Here is a 20,000-nt window from a genome sequence, read left to right as displayed (position 1 = left end):
AATCTCAAATACTGTTCATTTTCATTTCGGAATCCCGTGTTTAATCCCGGTTTAATAAGGCAGTCTATAGAAAGTGACTTACGAATCCCCATTTATATTCCGTCCGAGGGAAATGTAATTAAGCGGCACCGTATGTTAGCTGGGGCAGGATCACTTTGTTAGTTAAGAGTGTTCGTTACCTGCCTTGACAATGGGTCATAAAAAAACCTGTGTATAATATAAACGGGATATTGAGTTCTATTGTTTCTTCATGAGAATACGGTTGCACTGGTGTGTGTGTCTTAACTATTTATTTATTCATTTATTTATTTATTTATCTATTTATTTATAAACATGACTCACACCGGGAGCGAACCTCGCAAGGTCTCCCGAGCGACAGGGCATGGTGGTAGCGACTGACCTAAGTAGGTCAGTCCAGAGTCAAAGTATACCGGGTATGCTCACGAGGCGGTGCTAAAACCTTTCCCCGCCCCTTGTGAAACGTCATCAGTTACAAAAGGACCATATCTTTATGAAACTATATTTACGATAACATTTTCATATGACTATTTTTGCGATGGCGTTTTTTTATAAAACTTTTTCTCTTATTGCATGTTGCCGTATACTACGTTAAAGTACAAAGAATGCTCTTCCAAATAATATATGGCACATTACAATTACGATTACTTTCAATCCCACAAGCGCGCACAGAAAAAATGATCTACGCACACAAAAATGTGCAATTACTTCATCCGTCAACCTACATACATTCACGTTTCGAAGCGTATCTGACTAAGGAATGATGCTAGAAAGAAACTGAAAAATGGATTAGAAAGCTGATAACATTTACTATATAATGCATAAATAAAATTGATAGGTGTTCTCAGATATTTTCGAAGAACTCTAGGTCAAAGACGGACCAAAATTGTTTAATTTTATGTAAATATTTACCACATTTTTCTTACATAATTTTTCATCTTATTACATTTTGCTCTATACCATGTAAAAGTACAAAGAATGCCCTTTCATTTGGTATATGACACATTACAATTACAATTATTTTCAAACCCTTAATCGTGCACAGAAAAAATTATCTACGCACGCAAAAATGATAGAAAATTAAGCGTTCCTGGGAGATCTGAAATCTAGCCCGCCCCTTGTGAAACGTCATCAGATACATCCAGCCAGACTGACGAATACCTTTTTGTACTTTTTCCGAAAATATTATAATCGTTTGAGGCATGCATAATTAATACCTATATGTATACAGTTTGCGTTATATGTAAACTTATGTGTTCGGATGTATATTTATGTGATATAAAGTGTTAATGAGAAATTTGCTGGATATGTGTTCCCTGTATCATTTTCTTCCTCATTTATAGGATCCTTTGATACCTTGTATCGTATATTGTTCTCTTTTTTGTGGTCAAGTCGTGCAAATGCAACTGCCATTTTTTACACTGCCTGTATCCACATTTTCTTTGTATTTATTGCATAACAATAAGTATTCTTAAGAAGATTTGGAAAATATAATTAATCTACCATTCTAACCTTTAGCATATATATATATATATATATATAATATATATATATATATATATATATATATATATATACAAAACAGTATGGGGGCAATACAAAACCAATAGACTAAAAAAAATAACTCCAAAAGAGATTGTATTGTTCGAAACTACCCTTAATTCCACGTGAGCTGAATAAAAGAGAGAGAGAAAAAAAAATATGATAGTGAAACCATAAATACCCAGCCAATATTTATTAGGCGCCCATTGAAACTTCGAAAAGAAGCGAACCTGTTATACGTAAAAGAAAAACTCCCTTTTTTTTTTTTATCAGCCAAGTTGGAAGACACAAATTAACGATCAGATCCTCCGCTGGAAAAAAAAAGAATCCATTGATCAGTATTAGTGCCAAGTTTTGAGGGCACTTAATTGTTTTACTATCTGACCTGATTTTGGCTGAAGCTGCCGCCCGGTGATTACGATGAGCCTGAAGTTTGAATGGGTGATTTGGGATCTTTCATGGTGGAAGTAATAAACAGTAAACATGTTCTATATGTGTGTGTCTGTATATATATATATATATATATAATATATATATATATATATATATATATATATATATATATATATATATATATATATATATATATATATATATATATATATACACACACTATATATGCGCACACACACATAATATATATATATATATATATATATATATATATATATATATATATATATATATATATATACTCTAAATGGTTACAAGGAACATAAAAAATAGTAATTAAAACCAGGTCTTAACAGTTCTAAAAAAAAAAAATTCTATTGAAATAAATGCCTGACTTTGAAAATACTAGTCTTTGAGAGAAGTAATTGCTTCTCTGAAGCAATTATCGCATTTAAATCTTTATACGGAACAAAATATAGTCATTTAACCCAGGTTTAAATAGTCCCCAGGAATATGAAGAAGGTGATTACAGAAAAAAAGTATGACAATGAAAATAGTCTTTGCAAAAGATGGTAACTCAAACCAGGTGTAAATAGTTCTTGGGAATGTGAAGAAAATCATTGCAAAAAAAAAAAAAAGAAGAGGAAGAAGAAAAGTCTGATCTTGAAAATAGTCTTTGCAAACAATAGTAATTTAAAACAGCTACAAATAGTTCTTAGGAATGTGAAGAATGTGATTGAAAAAAGATGATGATGAAGAAGAATAAGAAGAAGAAGAAGAAGAAAACTACTTCAAACCAGGTCTAAATAGTCCTCAGAAGTGATTACAAAAAAAGTTGAAAAAGAAGAAGAAGAAGAAGAAGAAGAAGAAGAAGAAGAAGAAGAAGAAGAAGAAGAAGGAGGAGGAGGAGGAGGAGGAGGAGGAGAAAAAGAAGAAGGAGAAGAAAAAGAAGAAAAATCTGACCGAGAAAATGGTCTTTGCAAACAATGGTAATTCAAACAAGGTCTAAATAGTGCCCAGGAATATGAAGGAAGTGATTAAAAAAAAAGAAAAAAAAAAATGTCTTACCTTGAAAATAGTTTTTGGGAGGTCATCGTCGTCCCCTTCCAATATGGTGACCTTTGCGTCATTGTGTAGAAATCTGGGAGGATTATCGTTCACGTCAGCAACACTGACTGCCACAAACGAATGCACACTGCTGCCCTCAGCCTCTGCTGCAACCACTAACTCATGCTGCAAGAGAAAAAAGAAAAAAAGAATGATGAATTATCATGTATTATCTAATCCATTAGAGGTTACACATTTCTGCTCTTAAATCTGAACGTGTTTCTGTGAATTTTTCAATCCGTTCATTAAGCTCGTAATCCTTTTAGTATTAATATTAGATAAAAGAGTTTAATTACTATTTTCTTATGTAATAACCAGTCCATTTGAAAGTAAATCCCTTGGTAAAATGATTACCCACAACTTATATTGGTCATAATGTCGTCAACTTTGTGAATGCTATTACCAGAAGTCATTTGTACTGGTTTCAGATTTTATTTCTTTTAAATAATCACGCATTAATTCATATTCGATTATAAGAATCATCAACACATACACACACACACACACACACGTTCCAATCAGAAATATAATTACGATTGAAATGGGATACCACATTCACCAAAATGCATAATTAAATTACATCACATTATACATCTATCACGTCTAATTATAAATCTAATATCTTCACTCAGAAACTTATGCAAGTGTTTTACAAAAATAGTTGATTAACGCGCTAGATAAGTAAGTGTTTTACCAAAATAGTTGACTATCGCACAAGATAAGCAAGTGTTTTACCAAAATAGTTGATTAACGCACATGATAAGCAAGTGTTTTACCAAAATAGTTGATTAAGGCACGCTATAAGCAAGTGTTTTACCAAAATAGTTGATTAAAACAAACAAGAGTCCTTGTAAATACAATCACATTTAGTCTGTTAAATCCCTTGTTATTTACCAATCAACGGCCCATCATCAGTCTTTCTCATCAACCTTACTAACAGAATACAATTCATTATCTGATTCCCTCAATATCTTTCACTATACACACCAATTATTTCACCATCATTATTGCAACGTAGCATCATCTTCAATAGAGATAATATTGATTCACTATACTTAATAACTTAATAGCGACTTCATTATTCCTTGATACTTTTCAATTTTCATCATTCTCATTTGAATAACTTAATGGTGTTTCCAATATTCTTTGATGTGTTTTCCATTTTCACTTTCTTCACATGTATTTAAATAACTTAAGAACGATTCCAATATTCCTTGATACTTTTCCCTTTGATATTTTATTTCCTTTTTCCATTTTCTTCATATTTATTTGAATAATAGCGATTCCATTTTCAGCATACGCATTTTCATAACTCTATAGTGGTTCCAATATTCTTTGAAGTTTTTTTTCCCTCTTCATTTTCTTCATACGCATTTTAATAAATTAATATCATGTCCAAAATTCTTTGATAATTTTCCATTTTCATTTTCATCGCACGCATTTTAATAGCAGCGATTCCAATATTCTTTGATACGTTTTCCATTTCCATTTTCCTCGTACGCATTCTAATAACTGTGTTTTACCTCCTCTCCACCCCAATTGGCTTACGAAAAACGGGGCACACTAACAAATCATTTCACTCTTCGGGCGATATTTTACCAATTATCCGTCAATTATCGTCTTTGTCTGCAATTATTATACTCACTCCCTCAGGTAAACTTTTCCCTCATCGACAAACTGAGCGAAAAGTTCCTAGAATATTACTTTCGGTCCCGTAATGTTTCGTCTCATTTTTTTTTCAAATTCCTCGTCAACAAGCTGAATGAATAGTCTCCATAATGACGTTCATTCTCATCAGTTTACGTCGGCGTTTTTCCGCTGACTGGTGCGTTCATCTTAATTCATCGATGCTGTGTCGTTTAAAGTTTTTTTTTTATTATTATTATTTGTTTCGGTTCGTTCATGTTATCTATCAATATGCTGGCGTTTAACGTTTTATTTTATTTTTTTTTTTTTTTGGAGGGGGGGGGGGGGGGGGTGTTTCGCTGATGTTGTTATCAATGTTGTGTCGTTTAACCATTTTTTTGTATGTTTTGATTTGTTCACCTTAATTTACCAATGCTATGTCGTTCTTGTTGTTTTTGATTAAGCTGACCTTGTGTCAGCACGGGCTCTTACTCACAGAGCAGCCCGTAATGCTATGTCGTTTAACATTTTTTTTTTGTTTTGTTTTAGTTCGTTCAGGTTAATTGTCGTTAAAAAAAAAAAAATTAAGCGGAAATAGGATAAGGCTGAAAATACAAAAAAAAAAAAAAAAAAAAAAAAAAAAAAAAAAACCTTGAAGTTTACGAAGAGTGTGAAATTGTAGAATGGCAATGCTAAGATATCATGATACTAAATGTTATACGTAACCTATAACATATTTTTAACAGAAGAAGGGTCACGTGACATACGAAATGAATAGATTTTTGGAAGATACAAAAACAGAAAAATAAATTGTTTCCCAAAAATATTACATTTGAGGAAAAGATACCAATAATATTTCCTTGAAGGGATGGGGGGGGGGGCGGGGGGGGGGGGGGGGGGGGAGAAGGGGGTGTGGTACCCCTACCCCTGAGGGGGGAAGGGGTTTCGAAACCGTATCGGAAAATCGTCGTATTTCCAATTCACTGGCATCGCTTTTCCAGTTATTCCCAAATTTTATTCCCAAATTTTATTTCAAACTGAAAATCAAGAACATAGCAAAAGAGGTGATAAAGAAACAATTGTAATTTTCCAAACTGACTTTTTATCAAGATGAACTCGGAGTTTTTTTTTATCAGAGGACAATTCACTGGCATCGCTTTCCTAGTTATTCCCAAATTTTATATCAAACTAGTCAATATCAGGAATATGGCAGAAGAGGTGATAAAGAAACAATTGTTGTGGTTTTCCAAGCATGCGTTTTTATCAAGATGGACTTTTTTTTTCTTTTTTTAATCAGAGGAGTTTATCATTTACGACGGACACCCGAGAAAACTTTCTCTATCTCGCCTCTGTGGTTATCCGGATTTATGACGAAACTTTGACGACGCCTTGATAATAATCCTCCTCCAGCTTTTGCAAGGTCAAGGTTTTTGGTGATGCCACCAGTTGCAATTTCAAAAAAAAAAAAAAAAAAAAAAGAAAAAAAAGGAAATTTCATTGCAAAAGTGTCAAATTAAAAAAAAAGGCATACAATGCAATCGCTGAATTTAAAAAGGTCGTATATGTATTGAATGAAAAAAGTGCTTGTAATATTTGTGTTGAATTTAAACAGGGCATATAATGTGTTGAATTAAAAAAAGGGTATATAACATAATTGTGAAATTAAAAAAGGGTATATAACATAATTGTTGAATTAAAAAAATTTATATAACGTAATTGTTGAATTAAAAAATGGTATATAACATAACTGTTGAACTAGAAAATGTCATATACTGAGGTGAATTGAGAAAAAGAACATATAAACATAACTGTTGACTTCAATTAAAGCATACAAGTCTTGAATTTCACAAAGAGCATAGTATAAGTTTTGAATTCGAGAAGGGCATTTAATATAGGTGCTGAATTAAAAAAGGGCATATAAATCAATGACTTCAAAAACGGTATTGTAATATAAGTGTTGAATTAAATGGGAATACAGGGATCAGATCAGATTCCATTTCATCTATTGGCAATGTCAAATGATATTCAGTTGAGAGAGAGAGAGAGAGAGAGAGAGAGAGAGAGAGGATCTTTTTAGAATATTGTTAAACTTTGGCGTTAGATATTACATTTGAGAGTATTGTTCGCCACGGGGGAATATCTCACTGTTCCTTTGTGTAACGATAAGTTTTAAATCTTCTTCTGCAACAAAGATAAAAACGAACAGCTTTTAACCGGAACCATCTTCTTTACTTAGGGGAAATAAACAGGGAATAATAATAATAATAATAATAATCATAATAATAACAGTAATAATGACCAATAATATTCCGAGGATCCATCAGATGTTTCCGAAGTACGATTCAGTAATCAATCATGGACGGACGGTAAATAAAGAATAATAAAGAATAAGAAATGGATCTTAAAGAAAGTATGAATTGATGCTAATTATAACAGGGGTTGTTATATAGACTTGACAATGTGTTATTATAAGCGTTAAAAATAACGACAATTAATTAGGAAATGGTTCAATCACTCTTAGTGACGAGCGCTTATTAACTCCACTTGTAACATATAAAAAATTTTTATTGTTTTTTTAGCTACAAGGACTGACTGATAAGTCATTTTTCTGAGAGGTAAACAATGCTATAAATACATACACGATCTCACATGATATAACAAGGCGTAATCCAACTTCCAGCTTACTCGGGGCGCGTGCTAGAATCAACGGCCAAATAGAACGTTGTTTCAACAACGGAAATTACAATAAATACGCTTTATTTTATTAGATATAATTGTTCGGTACGGTTCAACATGCACATTATTTATTTTTTACATTTTCATTGTAATAAAAGAATCATAAATATCTTATCCTGAAATTCTAGTATCTTTAAATCAAAGCGAAACACCTTTTTATGTTTTCCATGGACCTTTCCAACCCCCCCAACCTCCCCCCCCCCACCCACCCAAACAACAACAATGTAGTTTGTAGGCTTACTTCCCGAGTAAGCGAAAATACAGAAGGTATAGATATTTCATCTAATATTAAGAAACACAACGAGTTTGGAGAGATTTTTTTAGATATAAATACTGACACGTAATTTTTCTTTCTAAATAAAATGGAATAAAAATCAATTCAATCTCTTATAACATATAAAAAACACATGAAAGAATGTACAGATATATAATATTATATAAAAACCCAGAGCGAGTTTTGGATGGATACTCAATTTATTTAGGTAAGATCATTTATTTTGGTAATTTTTCTTTAAAAATAAAATGGAATTTAAAACTATCCACAATCTAATACGATATAAAAACACACAGGAGAATGTATAGATATTTCAGTTAATATAAAAACACGGCGAGTTTTGGAGGAATATTGAAATATATTTTTTTTAGCTAAGATCACTGATAAGTAATTTGTTTTATATAGATAAAAATTATTTTAAAACTATAAAGTACATACTATACAAAAATGTGCAAGAGAATGTACAGATACTTAATTTAATAATAAAAAAACATTTTTGAAGAGATATTGAATTTTTTTTTCTTTTAGCTAAGAACACCGACAGGTAATTTTACCTTTAAAAATAAAACAGAATCTAAAAACATACATGATCTTGTAATATATGAAAACTTCACAGAATAACGTACAGATATTATAATGCAAAGCGAGTTTCCAAAAGTTCGCGCGTTGGTCCAAATTCGCTCTGGTCCTACGACCCATGAATTCCGAATTCATTCATAATATACCAAGCATAAAAATAACGGTGATAATGAGTCAGAGTTCACGCCCCATTCGTTCTCTCTCTCTCTCTCTCTCTCTCTCTCTCTCTCTCTCTCTCTCTCTTTAAAAAAACTCTTGCCTCTCTTAAGAGAAGAGACTTATATCCTCAACAGGTTGGTTTGTTTTGTTTGTATGGTGCTTTTACGTTGCATGGAACCAGTGGTTATTCAGCAACGGGACCAGTGGCTTTACGTGACTTCCGAACCACGTCGAGAGTGAATTTCTATTCCTTCAGGCAATTTGTTGTGGTTTCAGGAACCTGCGTCATGAAGCCACGCCTTCTGGAACGCTGAGAATGACGACAAAATCGTTATTTCTACCTTTCTTTTTTCTGGTATTGGTGTGAGGCAAATATACATACAATGTGAATCAAGAGCTGGTATCTTATCTTTTGAAGCTGACGTTTAATTGATGTCTTCATTTACTCTTGGTTTAAATCCAATTTATTTCATTTTCAATAACTGTATTTGTTAAGGCCGTGATTCATTTGATCAATTCCAGTAACATGAATAAATTCTGCATATTGGAAATTATTTATTTATTATTTTTTTTACCGAAGTTCGTATGAAGCTTCAATGAAAATTCTCAAAGAAAATTGTTCAGATATCACAATGCAACAGAAAAAACTTCTCCCAGAATTTCAGACCAAAAGTGTATTGAAAATTAAAGCAAGAGAAAAATTGTGATGTATCTCTCTCAGCTTTTATTCAAATATGAAAAGAATTCCAAAAAGATTAAACGAATAAACAAAATGACACAATGATCCTTGACATTTCGTTGGAGAAAAAGAAGACTGAACTGCTTCAATTTAAAGGTATTGCTGTTCTTCACGTCATGGTTTAATTCTCTTTGTTAAAACTTGGTTTAGGAGAATTATTACAGTTTGGCTTCTGCTTTAATTACGAATGTTATGATTGGCATGCCGTATTTATTTTAACGTTGAAATGTTTATACTAAATATAAGCTAGAAATTATGCCAGATATATTTTTCTATTTTTTTCTATAATGATAGAACACAATCAATGAGTTTTCCGGCAAAGATATTAACGAAAGCATTGTTTATATATTATAATGTCTTATCTTTTAAAATGAGATGTATTATACCATTATTCGTTACTGAAAGATTTTTACATTTGTTATTTTATGTATACAAATCTAAGGCGTGGTATGTAAGCTAACATATGCAATAACACTCCAGATGCTAAATGTGTAAAATTCTTCAACAATCACTGAATTTTGTGCGCGCGACCGCGCACGTGTGTGTGTGTTGGGGGGGGGGGGGGTTGCATATGGTTTTCTAAAGTTGCTTGAGATGAAACAATCATAAATGTGAATTACATTTCAGAATTCCTTTAGGGAACACTTTTTGCAAGTTCCTCTTTGAAGTTACCCAAAGTTGGAATTAAATTTTGAGTATTCAGCTCGCAATTTGTACCTTATACAGATTATACATAGCCTTTATGACAATATCAGATATCAGAAACTTAATTATTCATCCCCTAATTTTCAAGCCTGAATTCAGGACTTATTCATAACTGCAAAGTCAGCAAAATAAAACTGTCCTCTTCTAAAGCTTAGAAAACATTTCTAATTCAAAGCTTAACACTGTCCTCGTCTAAAGCTTGGAAAACATCTCTAATTCAAAGCTTAACACTGTCCTCATCTAAAACTTGGAAAACATCTTTAATTCAAAGCTTAACACTGTCCTCGTCTAAAGCTTGGAAAACATGTCTAATTCAAAGCTTAACACTGTCCTCGTCTAAAGCTTGGAAAAACATCTCGAATTCAAAGCTTAAAACCGTCGTTGTCTAAAGCTTGGAGATCATCTCTAATTCAAAGCTTAAAACTGTCCTCGTCTAAAGAGTGGAGATCATCTTTAATTCAAAGCTTAAAACTGACCTCGTCTAAAGCTTGGAAAAGCTTAAAACTGTCTTCGTCTAAAGCTTGCAAAATAGCTCTAATTCAAAGCGTGTAATTCAAAACCGTCTTTGAAGGAAATACACTTATTATCCACTGAAATTATCATACATTATTATACATGAAATTCTCTCAGCTTCTCGATAACATTCCCCGAAGAAAGAGTTAATGTCATTTGCTGAAGAATGCATTAATAATAATAATAATCATCATCCGACGAGTGAAAATACATATATGTATTCTGAAAAGCAGGGAGAGTAGAATCTTTCTCTAACTGTATGGAAATGAACTTATTTGCAATAATGGACTAGCAAGCAGATAAGCAGGTGGGATGTGCTTGTAAATGCATTGCATATCTTACGGTATAATTTCTTAATAATATGAACGACAACCACAAATGAATAGAAGCATGCATAGCGAACAGGACTGTGAAAGAACTTTAATGATGTCATGAACGAGGTTCTTCATCAATATAATTTTGTAAAATAGTAGGATGAAGTTGTTTTTAAGAATTTTTCTGTTGCATAAATTACTCGGTGTATTATATATATATTCATATGTATGTTTGTATATTTATAAATATATATGTTAGTATCTATATATATATATATATTTGATATATGTATATATATATATATATATATATATATATATATATAATATATATGTATATATATATATATATATACTATATATATATATATATATATATATATATATATGTTTGCATATATATAAATATATCTGTTAGTTATATATATCAATATATATATATATATAGATATATATATATATATATATATCTATATATATAGATATATATTGTGTGTATATGTGCATATATATACACATATATATCTAAACTTTACATCTGTGAAGAAAGTGTAGTAATAGGCGAAATATTTCCATAAGGACTGATATTATACTAAAAGAATAAAAATGGCATGGAAAGGATTTTCTATTTTATAGCGTCAATACCAAAAAAGAATTTTTCTCATTACCAAACCAAACCAAAACACAGAGGTACACCACGAATTCTGATTTTCGTACCTACACAGAATATCTTTTATTTTATTTTTTTCAAAGGTTTCATCAAAGACTTAAGTTTGAAAGATCTTAAAAAAATGCAGAGGTGAATATCAGGAAAGGTTGAGAACGAAGAATTGACGTTTGAAGGCGTCAATTTGGTTTCTATTCAGCCAATGTTATGTTACGCGAAACCGCTTCCCAAAGGGCGATGTTTGCCAACCCTCGCCCCACCCGCTCCCCCTCCCCCCACCCAAACACATGTCGCAATTCCGCGGCGGGGCGTGGGGTTGGGGGTGCCGTATAAGGCTAAGCCCCACCGAATCCGTCGCGGCGCGTCGCGTGCGTCTAACACGGCTACGCGTTTGTGCGTTTCGATCAACTCTTATAGTTCAAACACGAGGTGGCCCCCACACGGCGCATGAGCGTGCATGGCGTCAGGTGCGTTACCGGACTAGACGCACAAGGAACAAAACATTTTGTTTTTAGCCGCGCGTGGGACGTGCGTCTTCCGCATGAAGGAAGAAATTGAAATGGTAGACCTACAACAACCTGCATTTGAACCACCTGCCCAACTTTGAGTTATAATCAAATGTGATGATTTGTGGTTATGATAAAGGTTAAAATTAAAATTTTTTTATTATTATTCTAATGGATACATTTATGTAAATATCTTTGTTCAGAAGTTCCTGTATCAAAGTGTTCAGTTCACACACAATTCTACGTATCTTAATTTTTGTATTAAATGAAATAAAGTGCAACTTTAATTTCGAAATCAGTAATCCTTCCCTCAGAGTTACTACACTACAAGTTTCTTACGTTAATACTTATCTTCTGTAATTTGTATCAAATTTTGATATTCGAGATATAATGCCCTAGTGAATTAAGTCAAAGTTTTCGGCGGCATCCGACAATATTAAAAAAAAAACTTGTCTCGAGGCTATCGTAACTTATGAAAGTTTTGCTCATTCTCCACTCTTTCCTCATCTAAAGTTATGTTCATAAGTCAGATTTCCTACTGTTCAACGCCTCTAATTTGGTTGACAGCACCGAGTCAGAGGAAAACCTCGCGCTCTCCCTTCATAACGGCAACTACCGCTGAAGTTTGAATTGTCCGTCTTATAACCGTCACTCGTGTGTCTGGTTGGGCCACACTCGCAGAAGACGGAGACGCTTGTAGACGGATAGCCGTGTTGGACGCATGCGAAGCGCCGCGCGGATTCGGTGGGCCGTAGCTAAGGTCTCTTCTGCGTCGATGTTTCCCGAGTTGTCGAAATACAGACCCGAGTTTTTGTCACGAAAATAAAAAAAAGAAAAAACATGGCCTTGTTTTAGTTGTTGTGTTCTTCTTCTTCTTCTTTTCTTCTTGTCTTGCTTGCTTCTTCTTCTTTTGTGCTGCTGCTTTCTTTCTTTTTTTTTTTGTTTCTTTCTTACTTTTGATGCTTTCACTTTCGACATATTCGTTTAAAAATCATTTTGGGGTTGTCGAGTTGTACCCTGGAATAAAATACTTGACTTTGTTGCTGTTGTTGCTGTTGTTGTTCTTCTTCTTTTTTTTCTTCTTCTTCCTCTGCTATTTCATCTTCGTCTACTTCTTTATCGTCTTCTTTCGTTGTTTCTTTATTTTCTTTTATTCTTTCACTTTCGATATGTTCATTCCTTTTTTAAAAGAATTCCCAGGTTTTTCTTGATAGAAAGTTCCCTCGCGTCGGAAAAAGAGTCGAAACAAAATGAATACATGAACGAAAATGTAATGAACTTCTCTTTAAATTATTCTTGTTCCTTATCCGACATAGGGAGCGAATATGATGAAATCGCTCGGGAGAACATGATGAATCCATTGATAAAAAAAATGCAGAGAATTCATCAGTGCACAATTAGATGTTATTGAAGCAATGTATGTATGTATGTGTGTATGAATATACATATATAGGATATATTTAAGTACACACATATACATTTGCATACATACATACATATATCATTAGAAGGTCCACAGTAATATTCTTGTTTATCCAGACGAAAATATATTTATGGAAATATTTACAATCATGTTTATTTTCTTTGGGGCATTTAATCTTTGTAAATATTTCCACAAAATATATTTCGTTTGGATAAGCAAGAATATTATGTGGATCCTTCTACTGATTATTTAGAAGCACTTTACGGTGTTTTTATATTGCATACACACACACACACACACACACACACACATATATATATATATATATATATATATATATATATATATATATATATATAGATATATATATATATATATATATATACATATATATATATAGATATATATATACTATATATATATATATATATATATATATATATATATATATATATATACATATATATATATATATATATATATATATATATATATATATATATATATGATATATATAGATATATATATATATATATATATATATATATGTTTATATATATATATATATATATATATATATATATATATATATATATATATATATATATATATATATATAGCTCTCTTAAAAAGGGCGTGGTAGTGAATTGCTAATCTCAGCTCTCTCTGGTTAGAGACAGGATGCTTAGAGACAAGCGCCGGATTCCTCGAAGAATGCTGAAATGAAAAACAGCCAGGAAGGATGACCAATGCAATTTGAGGTCGGTGACGCCTCTGAATTCACATGCTTTGGACATGCGGCACCTGTGGTTGCTAGGCGCCCCGCAGTACGTGTCTGCATGTCTGTTCATAGTATACAATATATGGCTTGATGATGGGTAATAAGAATAAGAGAGGACCCTCTTTGATTACTTGGGACAGGGTGCGGAACACACCTGAAGAGGTGGTGAAAAGTATTGCAAGACCCATCGAGTAAGGTAACGTAAGACAAAGAACTTTGAAAAAGTTAACCTTTGCAGTGATAAAATATGTGGGGAGAAAGAGAAGTGTGGTGCAGTACACATTACTTTTGATTAACTCTCATGGGTAAAGTGGTGTAATAATCGTGTCTCTTTATTTCAGATGGGTTCAATGTCACCATAAAGAAAAATGGATTGTCTAAGATGTATTTGACTTATTAAAAATGGTGTGGTTAGTCGGACACAGTCGGATCACAGGGGGTACCTTCTTAAACCATAATTTGGGAGAGGAAAATGACAGTTTAACTAGGTTTTTTTTTTTTTTTTGGGGGGGGGTAGAGTTAATTCAATTTTATTTCACTTTTAATGTATTCATTTTGTTCCATTTCAATGCCAGCTAATTTGGGAAATAAAAAGTATACTTTTGTATCTACGGGGGTTTATTAGCCTAGTCTGCATTTCAGCTAACGCCCAGAGAGATTTAGCCACAGGTCGAGGGTAGGTAGTTGCCTGGTAGCAGTTTGGTTCAATTTGTTTAAACGAGTATCATTTGGTCCTAAAAAACTCGTCTAAGATAGATATATATATATATATATATATATATATATATATATATATATATATATATACATATATATATATATATATATATATATATATATATATATATATATATATATATATATATATATATATATATATATATATATATACGTTTGTAAAAGATAATATAATACGAACCTTTCATACAAATGAATACTAACCAACTACGAACATTCATAAAAAAAAACAATACCACCAAAAACAAATTCCCACACTCAGCAACCAAGCACCATCACCAACGAATGCAGAACACACGCGAAATGTAGAGGACATTAATAGGACCATTTCCATCTTCTGTTCAATCAAATGGTCGGTTCGTTTAAAAGCTCGATTTGAAGGCTGGTCACTCAAAGAGATGAAGATTTGGACGCTCGCTTTCAGCCGACATTTACAGTGATGAGAGACGAGAGAGAGAGAGAGACGAGAGAGAGAGAGAGAGAGAGAGAGAGAGAGAGAGAGAAGGGGTTATGACTCTTCTCGTGCCATGCCAAAATTAAGTGGGTTTCTTTTACCGTGATTCAATTCATTTGCTTACAAAATAAAAATTCAAGAGTTAAATAAAAGTGGGGGGAAAATTACCTCTTCATTGTATGAGTGCAAAGAGAAATGACCTCTTCATCACATAAGTGCGAAGAGAAATTGCCTCTTTATTATATGAGTGCTATGGCAAATTATCACTTCATTAAATAAGTGCTAAGAGAAATTATCACTTCGTTATATAAGTGCAAAGAGAAATGATCGCTTCATTGTATAAACGCAAAGATAAATGACATTTTCATTGTATAAATGCCAAAAGAAATGACCTCTTCATTATATAAGTGCGAAGAGAAATGACCACTTCATTATATAAGTGAAAGGAGAAATGACCACTTTATTGCATGTATGAAGATAAATTACCACTTCATTGTTTAAGTGCAAAAAGAAATGACCTCTTCATTGTATAATTGCAAAGAGAAATGACTTCTTCATTATATAAGAGCTAAGAGAAATTATCACTTCATTATATAAGTGTGAAGAGAAATGATCTCTTCATTGGATAAGTGCAAAGAGAAATGACATTTTCATTGTATAAGTACGAAGGGAAATTACCACTTCATTATTTAAGTGCAAGGAGAAATTACCTCGTCATTGTATAAGTACGAAGAAAAATAACCTCTTCATTATATAAGTGCGAAGAGAAATGACTACTTCAGTACACAAGTGCGAAGAGAAATGAACTCTTCATTGTATAAGTGCCAAGAGAAATGACCTCTTCATTATATAAGTGCGAGGAGAAATGACCTCTTCATTGTATAAGCGCGAGGAGAAATTACCACTTCATTACATAAGTGTGAAAATAAATACCTTATTCATTATATAAATGCTGAATGAAATGACCTCTTACTATATGATTGTGATAAGAAATGACCTCTTCAACAAAGAAGTGAGAAAGACATTATCTCTTCATTATAAAAATGTGAAAAATGACTAATTAAAAAATGTGAAAAAGACCTCATTTAAAATGTGAAATAATGACCTTCTTCATTATAAGAATGTGGGAAATGAAAAAATGTGAAAAATGACCTCATTAAAAATGTGAAAGGAAATGACCTCTTCATCATACGAATGTGAAATGACATTATCTCATTATAAAAATGTGAAAAGTAATGACCTCTTCATTGCAAAAATGTGAAAGGAAATGACCTCTTCATTATAAAAATGTGAAAGGAAATTACCCCTTCATTATAAAAATGTGATAGGAAATGACCTCATTATAAAAATGTGAAAGGAAATTACCCCTTCATTATAAAAATGTGAAAGGAAATGACCTCTTCATTATAAAAATGTGAAAGGAAATTACCCCTTCATTATAAAAATGTGAAAGGAAATTACCCCTTCATTATAAAAATGTGAAAGGAAATGACCTCTTCATTGCAAAAAATGTGAAGGAAATACCTCTTCATTATAAAAATGTGAAAGGAAATTACCCCTTCATTATAAAAATGTGAAAGGAAATCCCCTTCATTATAAAAATGTGAAAGGAAATGACCTCTTCATTATAAAAATGTGAAAGGAAATTACCTCTTCATTATAAAAATGTGAAAGGAAATTACCTCTCATTATAAAAATGTGAAAGGAAATGGTCTCTTCATTTTAAAAATGTGAAATGACCTCTTCCGTCCGTGACTCATTCTTCTCCATCATCGTCTTCTGTACGTAGGTTATCCTGCTCCCCCTCCCTTTCCCGCCCCCTCCTCCCCGGCAAAATCCCCCGCCCCCTGCCCCTTTTAATGCCTTGTCGTAATTCTCTTCCATCATTTCTCGTCTCTTTCTTCGCCTAACTTCCCTCCCAATCTATCATCCTGTTTTGCAGACCCTTCTGCCACACTTTCTTCATGGGGGCACACAAGGCCTGATGAATCCATGGACTCTGCTTTTTTATATATATATTTCTTATTTTCGTTACTGTGATTAACACTTCAGCTTTCTGTAAAAGGAAACTACTGAGATGGCGTTGTCCTTTCACAGTTATATAGGCTAATGATAGTCACTGCTTTTCACATTTTTGTAATGATGAGGTCTTCTCCCTTCATGATTTTTTTAGACCTTATATTTATCTCGTCGTGGTCTTCAAGAATACAGATGTACATATCTGTGACCTTCCTTTCTTTTATTAACAAAAGCTCTTAATAAAAAGAATTAAATCGTTTACAGAGGTCAGGCCAATGTCATGGCTCTGGAGGGACGAATTACACATCTCGAAAGGGCTATAACGGGCGGCTATAACGGCTGGACATAAGAGAAAAAACATTCAAAAGTCTAAAAGACCCGCAAATGTGCCAGGGAACACAAACCTTATTGAAGAAATAATGACAAACGTTTCCTTTATTGATTCACAACATCAGCATGGATTTCCGTATAGTTATCTACATTAACTAGATCCGATTTATGCAAACCCATATCTCATCATTCTTTAAAACAGTCTCGTAATATGTAATAGTCAGTATAATATATGGTAGATAAAAAAATATTCAAGAAATATAGTCAAAACAGTAAATATGGTCATAAGAATAAATGGCAATTTAGACCCATTCACATTTTAATTTTTTTTTTATTAAATTCAGTTTGAGTTGGAAGTAATAGGATTTTATAAATAATAAAAATACAGCAGGTATCAGACATATTTCGAAATGAGTGAAAAATGCCATATTTACATGATAATTGTAATCTAAAAGAGACCATGGGTACTGTGTCTTCCTTTGCTAACTACGGGATAAATAAGTGTAGTATTTTTTTTTTATCAAAGATCGATAGAAACATTACTTTTTCAATGGTAAATTATCTTGCATTACGACTACCTTTTACATTGCAGAAAATTAACGCAAAAACTATATGCATTGGTAAACGTGATTTAAGAATAATCATCCTAAATTGTCATAGTTTTAGGAAATAATACCTCGACTTGACATAAGTTAAATAATCAATCTTTCTATAGTTTCATTTATTAAAATGTTCGATGATGTTGATTACCTATCAGTTGAGTCATTTAGTTTAAAATCTGCAATATTATTCTAGGGTAATTAGTTAGAAAATCTATAAATTCCTTTTGCAATATTATTCTGGGTTAACATCGCAGATATTTTAGTTCATGACACTCGGAGATGAACGATATATTAAAAGCCAAAATAAAATTCATTATTTACAGTCATCGTCGATACAAGTTCCCACTTTTTTTTTTTTTTTTTTAATTGTCGGGCGAAAACGACCCAAAATTCCAATTAGAAAGGCTCATAATGTTGTTCTCCATTTTTCCAGGAGCGTTTCAAAAATTCCTCAAAATTGTGGGATAAGTTGGCTCATTACTAGACGATAATTAATTTTTTTTATCGTTCGCGTCCAGCCTGTAATGACTTTCCCCGTGAAATTGGAAATATTTTCGATGAGAAGTTTTTCGGCCCAATCAATAATTCCGCCCGAAAACAAATTATGTATGTCATCACACCCGCGGTCCACCCACCCCCCAACCCCCGCGTATTTCATGTGTATGAATTTCTACTTTGATGAAAGTCCTCTTTAACTATTATGTTGGATGAGAGATGCAGTTAAAATGTACCTTAACTTTGCTATTTGGGCACATTTTTCTCTTGCTCAATTTCTATTAAAGTCAGTAGCATTGTTTGCAAATACTAACTTTTTATCAAAACTCTGAATCAGTCTATACTTCTTTTTAACTTCTGGCAAGATTTATACTTCTTCTTTTTCCCTTCTGGCAAGATTCTCGGGAATAAGGAAAAAATATTCATGATTATTATTATTATGATTATTATTATTATTATTATTATTATTATTATTATTATTATCTTATTATTATTATTATTATTATTATTATTATTATTATTATTATTATTTTAAAGTCTAAGGTCCGTTTCCCAACCTCCTTCGGCGGCCTCATCAGGACTGAGATAAAGGACGAGAAAATGGAAAGGCTCCCGAAAGAGATTTCCTTATACCTGAGAAGCTTGCCCTTGCCAGAAAAAAAAGAACTGTAGACTGAACCAAAGACTTAATAACAAGATAGCATCTGCGAACAGAGCCTTTGACTTCAATAGAAATCTAACTTTCTATTTGAATGAACACACAAAACGCTTTTGTTTGAATGTAGAAATGATAATCTTGAGATATCCCGAATTCCATAGACGCCTATCTTCCCGTATGAATGCTAGCTTAAAATGGATATCAAGGTTTCTGAGATGAGTACCGGAGAGAGAGAGAGAGAGAGAGAGAAGAGAGAAGAGAGAGAGAGAGAGAGAGATTCATATTAACCCATTTTAGGAAATTAGCTATTTCCTGAAAAAAATCAACCTCATTAGGAGCAACATTAATTTATCAATATGTTTTTCTAATAAATATTCTTTTTTATGTCATTTCCATTGCCTTTTGTTGCTTGTTTCTGATGAACACCAATAATATTCTTCATATGCAAGTCAATGGCCCCTGAGGTGTGGTTCTCCCATATGAATAGGGTTTATCTTCTGAAAAAAACAAATTCCGTATTACAACATATTTGAGCTCAATCTCATTCACACTTTCTCTCACCCTTTCTGCAGACATTGCCTTTTGGACGTAATGAACATTCTTTAAAAAATATTTAAAATTA

At 32.5% G+C, this 20,000-nt stretch overlaps 1 protein-coding gene across 1 annotated transcript in view; it reads right to left on the bottom strand.

Annotated features, from left to right (window-relative positions):
- The window catches only part of LOC135207505 (putative neural-cadherin 2), a 375,807-nt gene that overhangs the window by 125,663 nt on the left and 230,144 nt on the right, over positions 1–20,000 (bottom strand). Inside the window, 1 exon segment of the mRNA XM_064239328.1 lies at positions 3,022–3,186. Within this exon segment, the coding sequence (XP_064095398.1) occupies positions 3,022–3,186 (165 nt within the window).

The sequence above is a fragment of the Macrobrachium nipponense genome, chromosome 32 (genome assembly GCF_015104395.2).
Source record: "Macrobrachium nipponense isolate FS-2020 chromosome 32, ASM1510439v2, whole genome shotgun sequence".
Lineage (NCBI taxonomy): Eukaryota > Metazoa > Arthropoda > Malacostraca > Decapoda > Palaemonidae > Macrobrachium > Macrobrachium nipponense.
This window is presented reverse-complemented; position numbering and strand designations above follow the sequence as displayed.